Raw genomic sequence first — 20,014 nt, forward strand, 5'->3', positions numbered from 1 at the left:
ATGGTTGTTATTTTGCGGAGACTATTCTTAATCTATCTACAATAACATCTAATAAATATCCCTAGGTTATATTCTGTTTGTAAAATGTATTGGCATCGCACACCACTTTGCTATCGAAAAACCGCTGTATAGAACTATCACAACAGCTGTCCTTGTTTGAAGATGATGAAACACCTGGCGAGATTCTGTAATAAACTACTGTATTTTCCATCCAGCCAAAGCAATTCTATTGGAAGTGAGGCACACACTGGCCGTTATGATCTCTGATTGGTCCGCTGCCTTGTTTGTCTCACCTCGTCTGATGCTTCGTTGGCTGACGTCAGACAGGATTTCCCCTACTTTCCATTTCGCCTCTTTTCCCGTAACAAGACTACGGAGCGCAGACTGAAGGCTACGTAAGACGCTTATATCAGCATCCCATTAGTCTAATAATGCATGTAACGTATTTTGAAGCTTTATGATCTTGATTGCCACTGTTCTCGGTAACTTGTTTGCGCAATAACAGGCCTTACGGTCTCTATAGGACGCTATCTCTTACTCGTACCGTGGAAGAAATGTCCGCCTTTTCAGCAAGTCAGGGCGACGGAACCGCTAAAATTGACTCTCATCAAAATCACGTCCCGGTTCATGCGCTGCACGACCAACAGCAGACTGTATTTGTCATACTTGACTCTATGGACGCCGTGAATTTAATAAGGTAGGCTAAGTCTACGCAAAGTCTACACATTAGTAGCCCATACTACAACTTGCCATACAACACACCAACAACGTATATTTGTTTCATTTTATTGAGTTGTTTCTTTTGCTAAGCAAGCTAATGGTGCAACTTTGATGTGTCGACAGATTTATTTCGAAATGCCAATAGCATTTATAATGCCTCAATTGCCTAGGCTGCTACGTTCCAAGTGAGCAAACAAGTTAACGTTTTTACAAGGACCTTTGCCTATTGACCGTTTTAAAACCGGTTAAACGGAGGTTGATATCCACTCAGCGGTTTAACATTCAGTGTTAGCTGAGATACTCGCCTGACGAGATGCTGAGATAGTCAACAAATCACCTAGGCTATCTGAATGGTAGTGACATTGAAAGATCAATAGGATGGATGTAATAACATTATCTATGGTAACCATAATAATTAATTATATACACTATGGATTGTGAAGGTTAGCTGTAATCTTAACTAGTGTTTATGAAATGTGGGCTATATTTGTTGTTCTTTTAATGTTTTTACTCTATGACTGTGTCATTATGCCAGCCAGCCATGAGAAAATATTCTGTGGGCATGTCACTGCATGCAGCAGACCACACTGGCTGTTTGTCTGTGAGAGGGAGGGGGGGGGGGGATCTGAGGGAAGAAGTTCAATGTATCTTTTAAACAGAGCCAAGTTTAAGATTGAACATTTACACATGGGATCATTCTTTCAACATCAACATAATTGTATCATTATGTTGTTACATAACAGTGTCTGTTTATAGTAGTTCTTCACCTTCCTAAGCTGTATAACCAAACATACCAGAGTTAAACTGTGCCTTCCGTAACAATAAACCAGTAAACTATTCAGTGGATGGAATGCATTTTAAAATCCCCCTCATAAAAGAGATCCAGCCTGAATCTCTAAGCCTGTTCGGCCTTGCTGTTACTGCTGCGTGTGGACCTTGTCTTCTGAGGGAAGTGACTCAGCAAATCCTCTCACTCAGCCTTGTTTTTATGGCTTCTGCTTCATGCAGATCTTTACCCTGCCTCAGCGCCACACTAGGCTTCTCAGAGAAAGAGAGAGACCCAGAGAGAGGAGGGGAGGGGGGGGGGGGTTGTGTGTGGTTGGTGAATGAATGTGCTATGCTATGCTGATCTAAAGAGGTTTGTGCTTTGGGGAGCTAAATCATTGCCTTTTTTGGGAAATGAAAGAGCACAGTAGACTATTATGGATTACCCCTTTATTCAATTCAATATATTTATTTATTTGTCATAGAAGTACAGCCTTGACCATAGTCGACACATTTCTTTACTTCTCAGACTGATGTTCTTGGCTTATAAACAAGTCATCTTTCTGTCTTCATCATGTAATTGATTGGAATTTATAAACCTGAAGTGACAAGCTAGTGGACGCCTACATTTCCAGATTTTTTTTTACATTTGTGAGTTTGTGTTTGGAACCAAGTATCCGCACATATGACATAGTAGGCTAGGTCTATTGTAATATTTACATAGGCCTAAATATGAAATGGTTGTCTCTTTTTGTCCTGGTAGACTAGATATGAAATATATTTTCACGTATCTGTGTTACACATTAGTTTTCACTCTGGAATAATGATAGACTACATTAATGTTCTTTACACAAGAATTGAAACAGCAATTTTTGATGGGCTGTTGTTTTTAGGGCTGACAAGTGGGAAGCGCAACCGCCCCCTCTAGCGGCGATAGTATAGGCCGCCCATTCTCAATGCATTTACTTGCTTCCTATTTTTAGAAACTCTATCGATGTCTTTCGAGCTGAAGGCTATTCGCAACTTAAACGATTTAGCTAGCAAATTGTCAAAGGACACGACGGACAAGGCTGTTTTTCTAATCGACTACGCTTTTTAGACGGGTCATGACGGACTTTTAACGGGGTATAGCTGAACGTCGAGTAGCCGATGTTTTAAATGTCCGTTTCCTATGGAAAACCGGTGAGCTGAGCAGAGTCCAAACATGGCTTCCTAAGCAAGTCGAAAATAAAAAAAGATTTTTTTTTGACAAGTTATGGTTTGTTTTGTATTTACCGTCATTCGTCTGTGCTTTATTGTGGATTTCGTTGAAAGCGAATAAGAAAATACCTTTCAGCGGACAGGACCGATTATGGAATTTAACCGTTCGGGTCCAGGTTGAGTTACGCACCACAAAATCAACTTTTATGTTCACAATTTAATGGTGAGTAGCCTTTCTAAAATACTTCAACAATCGGTTTAATCACATATTCGAACTGCTGTGAGGATTCGGGGCTGCTGTTTGTTTCCTGTAGCGTGCCATTCCTCTTGAGTAAATCTAGAAATTGACATGTCGACTAGTGTTTACATTCTGTACATAGTCCGGGGGATCTCGACCCCTCGTTGTAGACGAACAGCTATTACACCTGTCGGGTCTACGTCTTTTCCCACAAATTATTACAGGTTTACAAGGAGGCACACTCATCGAAAATTGGATTACCTTGTTAAGACGTTTTGTTACACACGTTCTTTTTGTAACTGTTCTGAATATAAACTCTTTAGGTAGTTTTGCTGTCATATACATTAAATAACTACACTAGACTTGGAAACCTTCTGCTATGGACTAAAATAATTTCAGTAAAGGACGGTTTTGTTGGCTTGATAGGAAACGATATTTCTTTTGGAATCAAGAGCCACCCTTTAATCCATTCTGTTAAAATAGTTTCAGATGATCCAACAGCACAAGGTGATCAACATCTAGGTAGTCCACATTTTGACGCTCGGAGTGCAGTTGTCTTTGTATGCATTAGAGTAGGGTAACAATAGTGTGTTTTCTGTCACCAGATAGCCTACAGCCTTATGCTGCCCCACCCACTCACTGTAAAGAACAAGTTGAAACCTATAACAGGTCTGATTACAGAGGACACGGCCCCTGACATCCATCCTAGTACAACATTGTTATCATTTGATTGCTTATCCTGGTTTATTCATGTATTCATCAACGGCAGGCCCAAGATGTCATACATTGTTGTGGTTCCAGCTCAGCAGCTGTGGAAAAAAAAGTGTAGACCTGGGGCAGCCCAGCCAGTCCCTGGAGGCCCCAGTCTGGGGGGTTAGCTCTCCAGGGACACAGCTGGACTGGACCACGGTTTGAGTCTGTTGTGAGCTCCCTCTATTCCAGTTTTCTTGTCACAGATATATTAATAGTTGAAACAGAAACAGATACCCTAAAGTAGAACAGGAGTCCTTTGCGCTCTGTATTCTCTGTTCCATGTGTTCCATTGCTAACGTTCCGTGTCCTCTTGTGTTCCAGCTTGGAGCCGCTGCTGCCAGAGTCAGGCATTGTAGCAGACATCGAGGTGGAGAGCATCCTCACCTCTGAGACTGACACCTTCTACCAGATCAAGAGCCAGCCCATAACTCTGAGGTAGAAGCACATGCACACCTTTCAAGGTGGAGCCCTTAACAAATCAAGGTTCATGAAAATACGCACAGAAACAAACGCAGGGAAGAAAATATAGCCTCCACTAGCATTAGCTTCTGCTCCTTCCATGTTGTTTTCTCATACCTGTCTGCCACTATTGTGTTCTTTGTGTGTGTGTGTGTGTGTGTGTGTGTGTGGGTGTACTTGCGTGCTGCATAGTGAGGAGAAAGGGAAATGGGAGGTAGGGAAAAAACGTTCCAGTGAAGCGACTTACAGTTTAATACAGAATGGTTAAAGCAGGAGATCCGGTTACTGTGGTGCTGTGTATGTGTGTTTGTGTGTGTGTGTGTGTGTGTGTGCACCCAGGGACAGCAGTGACTCAGCACAAATTCACCTGTGTTCCTGGGAGACAAGCATGGTGTTTATACAGTCTCATCTCTCACAGAAGGAACACTCACCCAGTAGCCAACAAGAAGCTATCAATTCTTGTTTTGTTTTTTGACAAAAAATAAACAGAAGTTTATCTTTGGCACACACAGCCTTGGACTTTAACTGGGATCTAAGTCTTAGTGTGTGCAAGGGCTGAGATCAGATGGGGTTACGAGTTCCAGTTCTCCTCTGGGACTTCCCAGTGAATCAGCATAGGCGGGCCACATCTCAAATGTGATTCTCTCCTCATCTTCTTAATCCTTGCTTCTTTCACATCAGAGAGAAGATCTGGGACGAATGGGACTCGGTGTTTAAGTAGACAGATGGGGGAGTCAGATGGCTGAGCGGTGAGGGGGTTGGGCTAGTAATCAGAAGGTTGCCGGATCGATTCCCCGCCGTGCCACATGATGTTGTGTCCTTGGGCAAGGCACTTCACCCTACTTGCCTCGGGGGGAATGTCCCTGTACTTACTGTAAGTCGCTCTGGATAAGAGCGTCTGCTAAATGTAAAATGTAGACAGTTTTGATACCCAACCTTGGAGTTTCCCCTCAATGATCTATGAGACAGAATTGAAACCCGGCCCTGGTATTTGTCAGACAGGAAGTGTGGGCACAGTGAGGTGGAGCCTGTAGTCTTGTGCAGAAACGTAATTTGCCTACATCAAGCATATTGACGCAGGCACCCCCACCCTGCTTTCATCTCTCCGCTGCAGGGAGCACCACCCTTACTGTCCAGTCACACAGCTGATTGGCTGATCCCGCCCCTTCCTCTCTGTCTCCCCCCAGCCCGTCTGTGACGGTTTGTGACGGCTCCCCCTCGCTGGCCTCGGTGACGACAGCCTCCGTCATGTCGTCCCGCGTGCTGATGCGGCAGGAGCTGATGAGGCAGCAGGCCCGGGAGCAGGAGAGACGCGAGGCCCAGCAGCAGGCCTCCAGCGCCCTGCTCCGCCCCAACGACCCCTCGCCCGCCATCTCCGTCTCCCCGGCCCTCACCTCCGCACGACAGCCGCCCGCACAGGTGCCCGTGGAGGTGCTCAAGGTAATACTGAAAAGACGCCCACCTCCTGCACAGTGTGCCGTGCTGATCACAACGGCTTCATCATTACCGTCCGTCAATCAAACCCATTTCCTCTTTCTCTCTCTACGACTTGCCGCTTTGTCTCGTTGACTCTCTGTCTTCCCTTCCCTCTATCCCTTTGCTCCCCGCCTCCTTTCTCCCTCTCTTTTTAACCCCCTTCCCTCCGTCTTCTTCCCCTCCCAGGTCCAGACCCACCTGGAGAACCCCACCAGGTACCACATCCAGCAGGCCCAGCGCCAGCAGGTCAAGCAGTACCTCTCCACCACCCTGGGCAACACGGCCACCAATCAGACGCTGGGGGTGTCGCCCTCGCCCCAGTCTGGCTCCGCCCCCGAGCTGACTCCTGCGGTCAGCAGCACGCCCAGCAGCCCTCTGGCTGTGCTCAGCCTCAGCTCTAACAAGGAGGAGGTAGGATGACTGTTCATGGATCACACACACACACAGACAGAGCTAAGAGCTAACTCAGGGGGTTTTTGACGTTCCTTCCAGATGACCAACTGCTCGGTCTTTCAGTTCCTTTAACATTCACACCAGTTCCTCCTTTATCGACAAAAGCTGCATGAGTTCGAAATGCTCTCCTGTGTGTGTGTCCTGTGCGTCTGTGTGTGTATGCCACATAGTGCTGTCAAATGCCACACCGTCAGCCTAAAGACCTTGGCACGCGTAGCAGAACGTGGAGGGTGGCTCGTGGCGAATAAAGGACAGTTCAGCTCCCCAAAAGGGTCTGGCGGCCTTGTCTTCATAGTTCATGAACGCGAGGCCAGACACATTAACTCACATTAACTCCATAGCCTCAAAGAAGCTCTGTCAAAATCTAACTGTGGACTGTCAGTTAGTTGTATTGTGCGTTATGCCAAAAAAAGAAAGATATGAAAAGTAGCGTGTTCTGAAACCAGAGTCAGACTGGGGAAAGATCTCTGAATCAGGGTGTCAACATAATATCATTTCTGTCTGTGGTTCTAGTGGTTCTGTCTGTCAGACTGGCTCCCTAACACCTGTCTGTCTGTCTGTCTCAGATGGAGGACGTGATTGATGACATCATCAGCCTGGAGTCCAGTCTGAACGATGACTTCCTGACGCTCATGGATGCTGGCCTGCAGCTGCCCAACACGGTGTGTGTTTGGATGTGTGTGTGTGTGTGTGAGTGGGCTGTGATGAGGTTCAGATATGGAGAGATCAGCCAGATCAGTTGTGATCCCAGCCAGAGGAAGGAACACTGTGCTCAGAGCAGCAGTGTCTCCAGTCAGTGTGTGTCACTTCCTCCTGAAAGCAGCTGTGGTTTGTGTCAAGAAAGATAACCGTATTGAGCTTGTCAGAAGGACAGAGGAATCCTGCAGGCCTGTGTGTGTGTGTGTTTGAAAGAAAGGGAGAGGGAGAGAGAAAGACAGGAATCCCATGCTGGTAGTGGAAGTAAACATAAAGATGTAACACATGTCTAACAATGACCACGCCTGGCTTGACCAAGATCACACTAGGTTAGGCTGGGGCTGGGTTAGGCTATAGGTGAGATTCTGTTCTGCTGGGCTGATTTGGACTAAACTGTACTAGGAGGGGCTAGACTGAAAGCTGTACTGGGCTGGGCTGTGGTTGTCTTGACTAGGGGTTAGGGTGACTTTGTCTGAGCCAGGCAAGGTTAAGCTGGATGGGAGGGGTCAGTGTGCTATGCACAAGCGCTTGGGTGTGTATTTGTGTGTGTGTGCTGGGTGTTAGACACTGATAGCTTACTGTGGAACCGAGCATTTTTTTTCCTTGAAGAGACGGTTCCCCATTTCTCAACTGTCCCTGGTACTCCCCGGTCCCTGGTGCGCGAGAGAGAGAGAGAGAGAGAGAGAGAGAGAGAGAGAGAGAGAGAGAGAGAGAGAGACAGAGGGAGGGACAGACAGAGGGAGGGACAGAGAGAAAGAGAAAGAAAAAGCAGGGAGGTGAGTTGTGAGTGTTAGCTTTGTCTCTTTGAGGAGAAGATGAGGCTTTTGGTGTTACTGCCGGAGCATGAAAAGAAAGGAATTAAGACTGAGGTATGCTGTTTTTATAAACAAAGACTAAGGTATGCTGTTTTTATAAACATATTTTACAAAACTCAATTTGGAAAATGATCTCTTGACTTGGTGAGATTGAAGTTTTGTCGGGGTTCCTCTCAATTTCATTCATTTTAGTTTTTAAGTCAGCAGTTAAGTTAAGCATGGTTAGCTTGAAACGGATGCATATGAAGTTGTACTCAGGATGTCATTGGTCGTGGCTTGTGTGGTGTCCAGTGTGGGTTTGTGTCCCTGAGTAGCGTGGGCCAAACCACATGGACTCTGACAGGGACCTAAGCGAGATAAGGACTAGATGTGGCCATGGTAGACTGTTGATGATGAAGGCTTGCATAGTTCAAATCGTTTTATATATGACGGAAAGAGGAAGACTGAGAAAGCATGCATGGTATTGTACAGCTCTTTTGTCATATCTTGCCTGGTGAGCAACTAAGCTTTCAGTTCAGATCCTCTGGGTACACACAGGCTGGGGCCTGATGGCGGTCTGGTGTGCACTGGGCCCTGGGGGGCTGTGGATGTGGCCCTGGAGGGCTGTGGATGTGGCCCTGGAGGGCTGTGGATGTGGCCCTGGAGGGCTGTGGATGTGGCCCTGGAGGGCTGTGGATGTGGCCCTGGAGGGCTGTGGATGTGGCCCTGGAGGGCTGTGGATGTGGCCCTGGAGGGCTGTGGATGTGGCCCTGGAGGGCTGTGGATGTGGCCCTGGAGGGCTGTGCACCGTGGCAGGGGCCAGGCAGGCTTGGGGAGGCAGGGAGCGACCTTGTGTGTTCCACAATGTAGCTGCATCCTCAGAGGTCCAGGTTACAGTGTAGTACTAGTCTGCACTCCAAGGTCATCACTGCAGGGAGGAGGACACATGTAGCATCTCAAGATGGGGCTACTAGGTGTGTGTGTGTAAGTGACTTGTTCCTGTCTCCAGCTGCCGGTATCAGGGAACCTGCTGGACGTGTACAGCAGCACTGGGATGGCCACGCCCACCATCACCGTTAGCAACTCCTGTCCTGCAGATCTGCACAACGTCAAGACGGAACTCTCCGGTAAGACCTATGGAGCCTCAGTAACCAGGAGCCTCAGGGCCCCTCTGCTGTGTACCCTGCTAGTCCTCCACACCTCCCTGTACAGCTCCTCCATACACACTGTCACCCCCTGGATCAAGGAATCACTACAGAACCCACTCTACACCTACTTCACTAAATCCACTCTGTCTAGCTCTCTTCATTCCCCCGCCCTCCATCTTGCTGTAGATGTGGGCATCTCTCCCTCTGTCTTGTCAGTCAGCATTGGTGACACAAGTTACTTCCTCCTCTCAGTCCCTCGTTCTGGTCCAGTTTCCACACTCTCCTGTCCCACTTCCCTGTTTTCCAGCATACTCTGCACTCACTCACACACACACACACACACACACACACACACACACACACACACACACACACACAGCCGCAGATATTCTTACACACACACACACACGCGCGCACAAAGACTTGCATTGTCCTCTTCACACTCCTATTAGACATGCTTCATTTAGTTTGGTTTGTAGTATTAGTCATTGTAACTTATTCCATGAGCTGAAGAGTCATGAATAATCACAGCCCTTTACCCTATCTGCTTTCTCGCCAAGATATCACAACCCTCTGCTTCCCATGAGCTGTAGTCATTTGTGTATTTGGTGAACTAACGATGATATGATTTGTCTTGATTGTGTTAGTAGATGTGGAGGTGAAGGCTATAATGAAGGAGAGGCAGAAGAAGGACAACCACAACCTGAGTAAGTGCTTCACCTACGCTGCTGACACAGGCCTTCATGAACACAGGGGGTGGATCTTTACTTAGCCTTTTTTTACATCGCTAAGATGATCTGTTTAACAAGCTGAAGAACACGGTCATACTTGTGATGTTCTACAACACAAGCCAACAAGCACAGCAGGGTTCTTTGTTAGTACATTAAAACATTAGATCTGAATGGATACCAATCCCTCCTGTAACTATCAACCTCTTCTAACTGTGCAAGACTTATTTGCACAATTGCTCAACAAGCAACCAGTCTGGACTCCTACATAACAGGTACATCTTTTAATGCACAATGTAAGGAAATACCTTTTGGAAAATATCCAGTGTAATAAAAACCTGTAGCCTGAGTGACAGGTGAAAGCTGCTCTAATCCTGCTCGTGGTGGCTTTCTGGAGATGCCTTGGTTCTGCAGTTTCTCCTTTCTTTAACTTGTATTCTTCAGATATAGAGGGCAGATTACCTGGAGTTTGTAACGGTCGAAATGAAAAAAGATATACATGTACTTAGAAAAAACCTTTCTGCGTATTCATACTATTGGGTCACATTCTTTCTGTTACAAAATTGAATATTTAACATTTATTTTAGGAAGAAAATATACAGAACAATCAATGTCTACGTTTCTTGATAGTTGTAGTTAGTCTTATTGGGCCATTGTCTAATGATGGATTTACGTGTCAAGTTTTATGTTTTGATGATAGTAGTTTAATTTGTTTATGTATGTTTAGTTCTGAGAGTCTGTGTTCCAATTTTGGGCTGTTTGTCAACTGGTTTGACAAAGTAAATTCTGTTTGAGGGAAAAGAGAAGGGACCAGACAGACATGCTGCTGCAGCTGCTTGTGAGGCCCACACCATGAAGATGATGAAGTGTGTATTTGTCCTCCACAGTCGAAAGGAGGCGAAGGTTCAACATCAACGACAGGATCAAAGAGTTGGGAGCTCTCATCCCAAAGTCTAGTGACCCGTAAGTACCCATGGACAGAAATGTGTGTTGACGCGTGGGCGTGCGGTGGGGCAGTTAATAGTGTGTGTTGGCGTGTGTAATCATGCGTGCGTGTTCCTTCCCTGTCACTGACCCCCGTGCTACGGGGACAGGGAGCAGCGCTGGAACAAGGGCACCATCCTGAAGGCCTCGGTGGACTACATCCGCAAGCTGCAGAAGGAGCAGCAGAGGAGCAAGGAGATGGAGACCAGGCAGAGGAAGCTGGAGCACGCTAACCGCAGCCTGCTGCTGCGCATACAGGTCAGAGCTCACACACACACCACACACACATACTCATACAGACTTCTATGAATACAGGTTAGACACCCACATGCATTGAGGCACACAAACACACACTGATACAGAGTCATCCGTTGCACATATGGGTGAGAAAAACGATCCCACATAAATGCTCAATGTTGTCTGACTATGTCTTGTTTTGTTGTTTGCAGGAGTTGGAGATGCAGGCTCGTGTCCACGGCCTCTCCAGCTCCGCCTCCTCCTCCCAAGGCTCCTCCTCCCTGCTCAGCCTCTCCCAGCCCCTGGACCCCAATGTGATAGACTCCAAAATCCTCCTGACCCTGGGCGGGACCAACGCCGTAGCTGCGTCGCACGCCTTCCTGCCCTCGTCCGATGGCATGGCGATGGGGGTGAGCAGCCCGCTCGACCTGGGCGCTCTGAGCTTCGCTGAGCTGGAGGACCCGTCGGCCTCCTCGGTCTTCTCCCCTGGCCTGCTGGCCGACATAGGCCTGGGGGATATCTTGATGGATGACGGGGCAGGGCTGTCCCCCGTGGCGGGGGGTGACCCCCTACTCTCCTCAGTGTCTCCCAGGGCTTCCAAGAGCAGCAGCCGCAGAAGCAGCTACAGCATGGAGGAGGACATGTAGCCAGGGCTGCACACGCGTTTTGGAATGAATTTTCAGCACAGCAGGGCCAGCAGCAGGAATCAAAGATGTGTTGGCTGGTGAATTGCAGCGTTGTTATCTGACTGCGTGGTTGAGCTTCTGTTTAAATATTCTCTCAGACAACAATGAGGATGAGGATAAAGCAGCTTTGTGTTAAGGCTTGCTAGACTGACGTAGAAATGGAGTAGATTGTTAAGGAGAATTCCACAGGGAAGAGAGGGGTTTTTTTAGCATTAAAAGGAACATAAATGGATCGGAGTGTAGTCTACAGAGGCATATAGATACACATCCTAGATATGCACCTATGTTTGTGTCTCTGTTTTTATTGTTGTGTAGTTTGAAAACCCAACAGCATTGAGCACTCTAAAAAACTGATGCAAGAGTAGGATTGGGGCATATTGTCTCAGTGAAACAAAAAGTTGTGTTCCAAAAAGCCAGATAAGTTTCATGTAAAATTCAAAACCATGGCAATTTTTTATATAATGTTTTGTTCTTTGTTTTGCATGACACCTTTTATTTAAAGGATTTTTGCCTTTAACAGAAACAAAAAGGGATAGTTTTATAGTGCAGCACTTCTTAGTAGCTAACATACCTAGTTTTTTATACAGTCCTCAGGAAAAACAAACAGTGAGGAGTTTTAGACCGGACAGATTAGACAGCCGATGTGAAGTCCCACCAACCTGACGATGAGATCTGAGCAACTATCAGTCTTCTGAATAACAAGGCATGCGGGTCCCAGAGGAGGGTCAGAGGTCATGGAGCTCCTTGTTATTGACCAGACTGACTGTGTTTTTACTGTTGTAATATCTGATAGGTTCCCTCCAGCGTGCAAACAAGCCAGAGGGGCCACAGTGCAGGTGAGACACAGGGGCATGAGGGGGAGGGAGCACCACTTGGAGGCTGTTCTGGTGTGATACTGTTCTGTAGGGTAGACCATGGAGCTGCTGGATGTTAGAGGGGCCTAGCAAGAGCACGTCAAGGGTTTGGACAGACCGCAGGGTCACTGCCCATCAGGGTGCTGTGTCTGTTGTAGCCGTCAGTAGTGACACTACAGGCACTGACGCCATGCTTTAACAACATTTGAACCTGACTTGTCTTTGTGGTGGTATTGACAGCCTTTTGTTTTGTAGATGTTCTGATCAGGGGTCTTATTCAATCATTTTTCTTCATTGACTTCCCATCCTATTGTTTTTGTACTGGCATAAAAGAGCGATATGAACAGAGGAAGGGGAATCAAGTCTGTGGTCTTCCGGCATCTATACTGGGTGCTATAACAGAGGAGGAAACTTCCAGAACTACAGTCTTGACTCCCTTCATATGCAAACAGAATTTACATTTTGACAATTTACAGTTTATACCTAGTTAGTCTATGTAAATATGAATTGTACATAACTCAGTATAGCATTATGTTCTAAAGAGAAAAACTTTTATTAAAAATTATTGTAGTGTAAAAATGATCAAACACTCACCTATATAAAGTTATATGGTAGCATTGCATATATTGGGCCTTAATCTTTTTCTTTTTTATATGAAATATGTCTAATATTCACTCTTAACTACATGGTGCAGAGGGTGTGAATGTGTTCATGGGGACGTTGGAGGGCTAGAAGCAGAAATACTACATTAGGACCGCTTTGGATGTCATGAGTATTGACAGAGTAATATGAGTATATATAGTATGTAAATGCTGGTCATTTCAACCATGCCATTGGCCTGCAGAGAAATTCAAGGTGCAACAAGAATGTGTCCTTTCCTTTTGTGAAAGTTTTGCAGTAGCCAATCAGTGGTCATTTCCTGGTCCTGTATCCTCTTTTCTTCTTCTTCTTCTTCGTCTCTCAGGCATTACTAGTGTGTTTGTTTTGAAGGTAGACTTTGTGATGTGATGTCATATCTGGTATGCTGGTCAGGAGCCTCTGCAGCGTGTACTGGCAGCTGAGGTGCTTGTCTCTTAGCTGTGGTTAGTAGAGCTCAGCTTGTTTCAGGAGTGACGACATCATCCAGAGTCTAGCTGTAGAGTTTAGAACGTTCTGGACTCCGTTCAGAGTACCTTGTATGATCATGTCGTCTTGTTCAGTGTCTCCCAGAACCATATACCTTCGACCCACACCTGCTCATAAGACGGTGGGAACTGTTAGTCCGGGGATGATTAGAAACGAGCAGTGTTCTGATGGATCATGTTATCTAGTGTTGTTTACATCCAAAACTAGTCTGTGAAATGTCCGTTCTGATCAGAAGGCAAGACTTCTTGAAAGGGATTTTTGTTCATCAGCTGTCAAATGTGTGTTGTCCAAGTAGACATCCTGTCATACTGCCATGTGTTTCCTTTACTGATCATTGTTTCATTTTTGATAGAATCGTAATGCTCTATGAAGAAAGGTAATAAAGATGGAATAAAAAAGAGACGGTGTGTTTTTGGTATGTTCCTTTGTGGAGTTACGTCTCCCTAAACATTATAATCATAGGATTATCATGACATTTTTCCTTCTAATAGCAGTTAGTAAATTTGAGGTGATCAAAATGCTTTTTATTCGCCATTACCACCAGGGGGCAGCCTTTTGTCACCGCAATGCAAGAAATCTATGGCCTCTGATCTTACACACGGAAAAGAACACACGCTTGCACACCCATTCTCAAACACTCACCATAAGAGCAGCGTGTTGCAGAGGCACAATGTCTCTTTGTTTTCTCCCCATTTCCATCCCTCCCTGTTGTAAAATTAGAAATCATCTCTTCATAAAAACACATTTCCCTCCTCATAACTCTGTATTAGCTTTGGCCCCCGTCCCTCCAGTGCTCCCTGCCCCAGGCAGTGTTAGCGAGGCAGGGCCCAGGCTATAGTGGATCCACCCCAGGCTGGAGCCACGGCGCAGGGTGGCCCTCGTGCTGGGCAAGGCCGGACTGGGCTGGATGGCCCACAGAGACGCTGTGTTTTCAGAAGCATTTGATATGTTCTGTAGTAAGAGGGGGATCCCTGGGAGTTCCCACACAGGCAGGGCATGAGCCGGCCTGGGCCTGGGTTTGAAGATGACCCCATCTCTGATGTTGGAGGGGAGACGAGGCGAGAAAGAGGAGGAAAGGGAGTGAAAACGGAAGGTGAAAAGGAGATGAATTGGAGAGGAAAGATAAGGCGAGTATCAGATGAAAAGAAGTGGAAGAAAGAAAGTGTGGAACGAGGGGAAGAGAGTGAGACAAGGAGAAAGAAGAGATTTGGGATCCTATCACGTAAATGTATCAAGATGGAAACTGTCTTCGTTCGCAGCAATATGTTTTCCAGTGCATGGTGCATGATGTGAACACTGTAACAAAAGCCACCTCGAGAGAATTCTGCTTTATTTCTCTGCAGCCAAGGTTCCACACCTACAGTCAAGATCTCATGGCACTTGTGACTGCAGAACTTCAGTGGTTTCCATCTGTATGACTCACAGGGTCTGTGTGTCCATCAAGCTAAAGCCTTGCTATTGAACTGACTGGTATCTAAAAAGGATCATGATCAGTTCAGGTTCATGATGAACTGATGGACATTGAGATGGCCAGATTGATGGCCAGATTGATGGATAGATTGATGGACAGATTGATGGACAGATTGATGGATAGATTGATGGACAGATTGCTATTAGATGGTCATCGTGGATACCAGGCAAACGATGATCTGCCTCTCACAGCAACCAATCCTGACGAAGGGGCGGAGCTGTGAAAGCTGCTTCCTATCTGAGAGGATGGACATCTCTTTGATGTTCGCGTGGCTGCAAGCAGAGGGTCACCGGGGCAACAACGCAGGGCTGGGCTAGTCACTCCCCGGGGCGTCAGTGTCAGCAGGGCCTGTCATCTCAGTCACTTCCTCCACTTCCTGTTGTGGATGGCCTGGCACCATCGCTACAATAAACACCCTCTTCCTTCCTGTTCCCCAGACCGGACCAGCCCAGCACAAGCCCCAGTGTGCTGGACAAACACACAGATTTCCCCCTGGTATCATCCATCTAGACAAACGCACAACTATCCGTGATTTACTTGGTGTAAAATGTCTGTACACCGTAATGTAGGTGCAGTGTGATTCATGAATACAGTTCCTCTCCTTCTCCTGGCTCCTGCTGGGTTGCTCCAGGAATGTTTCAGTTCCCAAAAAGGTCCCCAGGTCTCTCTCTCTTCTGCTGCTCTCTCTTCTCCTGCTCTCCCCTCCTCCTTTACACAACTGGATCACTGCAGCACCGTGCTGGGCATTGTACTTTACTGTGCCCTGGGACAGTGAGCCAATGTTTTGTAGAAGAATCTGAGAATTTGTAATGCTATTGGTACGTTTATCATCTGCAAAGGTGTGGCAGCTATCACATTACATCTTGGAACGATGTCAACTCCCTGTTCTCTCCTAATCTTGCTCTCTCACATACATACCGTAACAGTTTGAGGTGTATTTTGGAGATACTTTCTAGCTTGGTGTAGTGTACAGTAGAGGCCAGATATCTCTGTCTGTCTTTCCTGTGTCATCCTGCCAAGTCTTACAAAGGTTACCAAAAACACTGGGTTAGAAGGGTGAAAACAGGTGGTGGATATTGGTCGAGAGATAAAATGTGTGGATGTTTCTCATTTGCTGACTAAGTTGAAATACAAGTTCAAGTTTCATTTTACCATCTGCAGCTACAGTAATTCTCAGCATCCTTTCTAGAGATTTACAAAATAACATTTAAAGGATTAAACAGAACACTCACAACTGAAAGTTTGGTTCGATTCTGGCCAACATCTGTCTCATGGTCTACATGTGTCAAACACACCTGTGTAAACCCATTTGAGCACGTCTGTGATGCGCTTGAGATGTCTGAGTCTGCACGTTTGTTCCTTTACATCAACAATCTCAATTAAACTTACCCCAAATGCAACAATGCTGACACATCTATAGCTAAATTCTCAGTCAGCACACATGCAGACACACAAACATGGACGCACAGCTAGAGAACAGCTGTAACATTCAACACACACAGACTAATATTTTAGGACTCCAAGCCGGCCTCATGCAGACCAGATTCAGCACACTGGGTCTACCACATTCAGTCGTGGAAATCTACATCCTACTGTACGATGATGTTAAAGAGACAGGGCAACAGGAGAGGAAATGGATGCATTAACCCAAATGAGAGAATAAAAGTTGCATGGGAAAGTAGTTCAGGAGAGCTGAGGTCTCTGTCCTGACAAATAATCCGTTCTTAGCGTTTCTATGCTATGTTTTCAGTATGTGAATAGGTAGTAATTCAGAATGCATACTGACAATAATCTGAATAACTGAGAATAAGTTTAACTTTTGAGCTGGCTGAAGAAAAAATCACATTGCCCCAGATAAACTGGAAGTAGTTTATTCATATCACATTGATAAATAAAGACAGAGACAACTGCAGGATTCACTAGAAGAAATATCCCAATCCTTTAGTTTTCTTACTTAAGAAGGAATATAACTCACTTCACAAATTTCGTAGAATATGTGTATAAACATCTGGGCTGTTTAAATCATCCATCTGTCTAAGAAGTGACTATCTCTTCTGAAGCTGAATTTAGGAATTCATTGTTTGCGTGAATGCCTTTGAAGGCTGAACATTTCAGTGCAGCTTACTCAACCTTTGCTTTGGCCAAACCTCTGTCTAAACAAACAACACAACAAGACAAGGCGGAGCAAACATGAGAACACATCACATGCCGGTGACACACTTCAACTGGTAGAGAGGTGTTTGTGGAACAAAGCCACCCTCAGATCTGGACAAGCCTCAGGGGGGTCCTTAAAGCTTATCTTCAAAAGTCCAAACGCTGCTGGTAATTAGAGTTTATCATCCCCCAGTTCTACATCAGTTCCTAGGATCAATAAGGGAGTCAGTTCAGGGCAAACCAGCCTGGGCCTAAACTGTTTCTTTTCTTTAGTGAAATATCCTTATAGGGTTAGGGTTAGGTCAGGGCCTTTTCAGTCTGCAGTCCAATTCAAAGCAGCATGGTAGGTGACGTTTTATTGGGCTAATCATGACAACTAAACTGAGAAAGACTATTAGTGACAGGGTTCCAGGGTTCCCTTTGGTCCTGTAGGTAGCGACACATTCCGTCCAGTCCAGTCTGTTGGTCACTGCTGGTCCTACGCAGGAAAGCAGATGGAGCAGCACTCCAGACAGATCTCCAGACAGTCAGACGACTCACAACAGTCCTCCAATATCCCACAATCCCACAGGGCAGAGCAAGCGTCCTCGTCACAGCAGGCCATGCCCCCCGACGCCCCCCCGCCGCAGCAGCAGAGCGCCTCACAGCCCATGCCACAAGCCAGGCACTGGGACAGAACCGAACACAGAGACAGGACCTCGCAGAACAGACAGGCCAGCACACAGTGAACACAGCAGTCTGGACGGATAGAGGAAAAGTGACGTTAAAACACAGAACATATGAGACGTACCCATCTTTGTATATACACTCCATCTAGACATGTGAATAAGGTTAACGTGGTGCGAATGAGGCAGCTATCAAAGTCTGCCTTGTGAGATAGAGGCACTGAGAGGAACATCTGTGTTGCTGTGGCCCACTGATAACACCAGGACACACACGCACGCCCTTGACACCTCGCCGGGTTGTGGTACGGCAGTTAACGGACGTTAGCAGCTCTGCACTCCCTCCCTACCTTAACCCTTGTGCTGCCTTCAGGTCACAATGACCCGAAAGTTCACAACGACCCATCGTTGTGCTGCGACAACTTTACCCAATACCAAAAAAAGAAGCATTTTCTTTTAACCTTTGCGCTGTGGGGGGTGTGAGACATCCCGACGGTTAAACGAAAACGCTTCAGTTTATTTTTGTATCAGGTAAAGTTGTCGCAACACGTGGGGAGGTCACAATGACTGAAGGGTCACAATGACCCGAAGATAACACAAGGGTTAAGATATCTCAAGAGCTCGTAAACATTTCATACATCACGTAGAAAGTTGTCAGAGACACAACATTGTTATTAAGCGTGAGTGCCTAACACACAAACACCACTTAGTGTTTCCTGCATGTGAAGCCTGAAGTGGACTGGGCCCTCCTCACCGTCCCCTGCCACCTGTTGGATCTGGGCTGCGTCGGCTTTGAAGGACTGCTGGCTCTTAGTGGCGGAGGGCAGACGCTTCTTATTGCCCGGGCAACCCTGGCCTTCTTGCCGTCCGTGACCGTTACACTGGGGAGGCAGGGGGGACAAGGAGGGAGGCGGGGGAGTGCAGATGGGAGGGTCCCCCGTGATCTGGGCCGCTGGTCTGGGTGAAGAATCCTCCTTGCTCTGGGGGTCCTCTGCGAGAGGGGTTGGGAGATGGAGAGATTGAGAGAGAGAGAGAGAGAGAGAGAGAGAGAGAGAGGGGGGGGGGGGGGAAGGATCAAAGAGATAAATACTATCCAGCCAAGCTCATTGCAGAGTGACACATAGAAATGTCTTATTACTGTGACTGTAAGGAACAAAAGAATGCAACATTGAATAAAGAGTAGCAACCTTACCTTTCTGCGTTTTGTGATTTGTGGACTTGTGGTTAGGCAGGAGTCGAGCAACGTCATTGGTTGAGAGGTTGTCTGTCATAGAATCGTCACTGTCTCCATCCTCCGTTCTATCAGTCTCTGAGGAGAACTCTGTCATGTTCACCAACATGAAAGAAGACTATGTCAAATCCATGGCACTTGACAGATGACAGCACAAAACAAACCCTTTACTAAACAACAGCCTTAGAGGCATTTAAATCCAAATTGACTTCCTACAAAGACTGTTTAAAATGTAGTTCGCCATGCAACTGTATAACACAATCTTTACGTGAGTAGTGTCACACAGGAATACGAGCGATTCCTCCATAGACTAGTCTCACTTGTGTGCTCTGGGAGTGTTCTGTTGGGCAAAGGCTGAGTGATGATGGGGCATTCAGACTGCTCCTGGGCCTTAGTTGGTCCAGTCTGGGTGACACTAGCCTGGGTGTTAAAGCTACCCTCGTCTCCCTGAGGGGGCACCCCAGCTTCCATGGTGCCAGTCTCCTGTCCAGATACCTGGAGACTTCCCTGGGGGGATACACAGGGAGGAGGTTGCTTACAAACAGAAAGAGTAACTCCCCTTCTCTCCATACCCTGGCTGTACACTGTAACTGAAAATGTAGGTTTAAGAACTGAACTTTAAACTTGGAAGCTACCATATTGGCAATAAACAATTTGTGTCTGCGTGTGTGTGTTTTCAGAGCTAATAAGGAATTACAAAGTGGTAGCCTACACAAAATATTATTTATGAAACATGCATCACACAATAACATCCGTAAAAAAATAATGTTGTATAAGGATGCCTCAAATCCAAACAAATCCCCCCAAAACATAAGCCTACGGTACGTGAATCAAATATTCTCACCTGCGCTTAATTTTCGAGCCAGTCTTTTATCTGTTTTTTTAATATCAAAAGGTTAAATAAAACGACATTAAGTTAACACCCAGCTTCTGTCGGATATCCTTCCATTTGTGCTGCGGACCTTTGCAGCTGGGTCTGAACGTTGTTGGGAGGCAAAACTTATTTGAGTGCTTGAGCGTCATCAACGACCACCCCCTCTTCCTCCACAAATATATGGCACCATGGACGGTAGTTTTGTTTAAATCATTAGTTCACACGAGATAAATCACTGTTGCGCAAGGCTTAATGGCCCAGTTGGAGCCTGAATGTTTAATATCCATTTTCAGTGTAGCCCACAAT

The 20,014-nt window shown here is 46.3% G+C and overlaps 2 protein-coding genes across 9 annotated transcripts; one reads left to right on the plus strand and one right to left on the minus strand.

The window, feature by feature from the left end:
• Positions 1 to 315: 315 nt before the first annotated feature.
• Positions 316 to 13,716, plus strand: tfe3a (transcription factor binding to IGHM enhancer 3a). Of its 8 annotated transcripts, none has more exons than XM_047040887.1 (11): positions 329 to 395; positions 524 to 697; positions 3,998 to 4,111; positions 5,323 to 5,575; positions 5,798 to 6,022; positions 6,631 to 6,726; positions 8,564 to 8,681; positions 9,350 to 9,409; positions 10,318 to 10,393; positions 10,504 to 10,672; positions 10,864 to 13,716. In XM_047040887.1, exons 2-11 carry the CDS (start codon positions 555 to 557, stop codon positions 11,296 to 11,298), a joined length of 1,689 nt encoding a protein of 562 aa, XP_046896843.1. In that variant the 5' UTR covers positions 329 to 395; positions 524 to 554; the 3' UTR covers positions 11,299 to 13,716. The 8 variants fall into 8 exon arrangements, with proteins under 8 accessions (XP_046896849.1, XP_046896843.1, XP_046896841.1 ...); XM_047040892.1 differs by lacking the exons at positions 329 to 395; positions 524 to 697 and adding exons at positions 1,830 to 2,667; positions 2,800 to 2,908; XM_047040893.1 differs by lacking the exon at positions 524 to 697 and having other exon boundaries at positions 316 to 395.
• A 2,926-nt stretch (positions 13,717 to 16,642) lies between these two features.
• On the minus strand, positions 16,643 to 19,828 carry zgc:113363 (uncharacterized protein LOC791449 homolog). The gene is made up of 5 exons (XM_047039904.1): positions 19,679 to 19,828; positions 19,155 to 19,341; positions 18,796 to 18,924; positions 18,358 to 18,594; positions 16,643 to 17,679 (listed from the first exon to the last, which is right to left on the minus strand). Exons 2-5 carry the CDS (start codon positions 19,303 to 19,305, stop codon positions 17,420 to 17,422), a joined length of 777 nt encoding a protein of 258 aa, XP_046895860.1. The 5' UTR covers positions 19,306 to 19,341; positions 19,679 to 19,828; the 3' UTR covers positions 16,643 to 17,419.
• Positions 19,829 to 20,014: the final 186 nt, after the last annotated feature.

The sequence above is a fragment of the Hypomesus transpacificus genome, chromosome 18 (genome assembly GCF_021917145.1).
Source record: "Hypomesus transpacificus isolate Combined female chromosome 18, fHypTra1, whole genome shotgun sequence".
NCBI lineage: Eukaryota > Metazoa > Chordata > Actinopteri > Osmeriformes > Osmeridae > Hypomesus > Hypomesus transpacificus.

Excerpts from the sequence above, each read along its gene's own strand:
- tfe3a (XM_047040887.1), top strand. The coding sequence starts at position 555 with ATGTCCGCCTTTTCAGCAAGTCAGGGCGACGGAACCGCTAAAATTGAC. Across the intron at positions 698-3,997 it reads GACGCCGTGAATTTAATAAG|CTTGGAGCCGCTGCTGCCAG; the intron begins GTAGGCTAAGTC and ends CTTGTGTTCCAG. Across the intron at positions 6,727-8,563 it reads GCCTGCAGCTGCCCAACACG|CTGCCGGTATCAGGGAACCT; the intron begins GTGTGTGTTTGG and ends TCCTGTCTCCAG.
- zgc:113363 (XM_047039904.1), bottom strand. The coding sequence starts at position 19,305 with ATGGAAGCTGGGGTGCCCCCTCAGGGAGACGAGGGTAGCTTTAACACC. Across the intron at positions 18,925-19,154 it reads AACACTCCCAGAGCACACAA|AGTTCTCCTCAGAGACTGAT; the intron begins GTGAGACTAGTC and ends TGAACATGACAG. Across the intron at positions 17,680-18,357 it reads CCAACAGGTGGCAGGGGACG|ACTGCTGTGTTCACTGTGTG; the intron begins GTGAGGAGGGCC and ends CTATCCGTCCAG.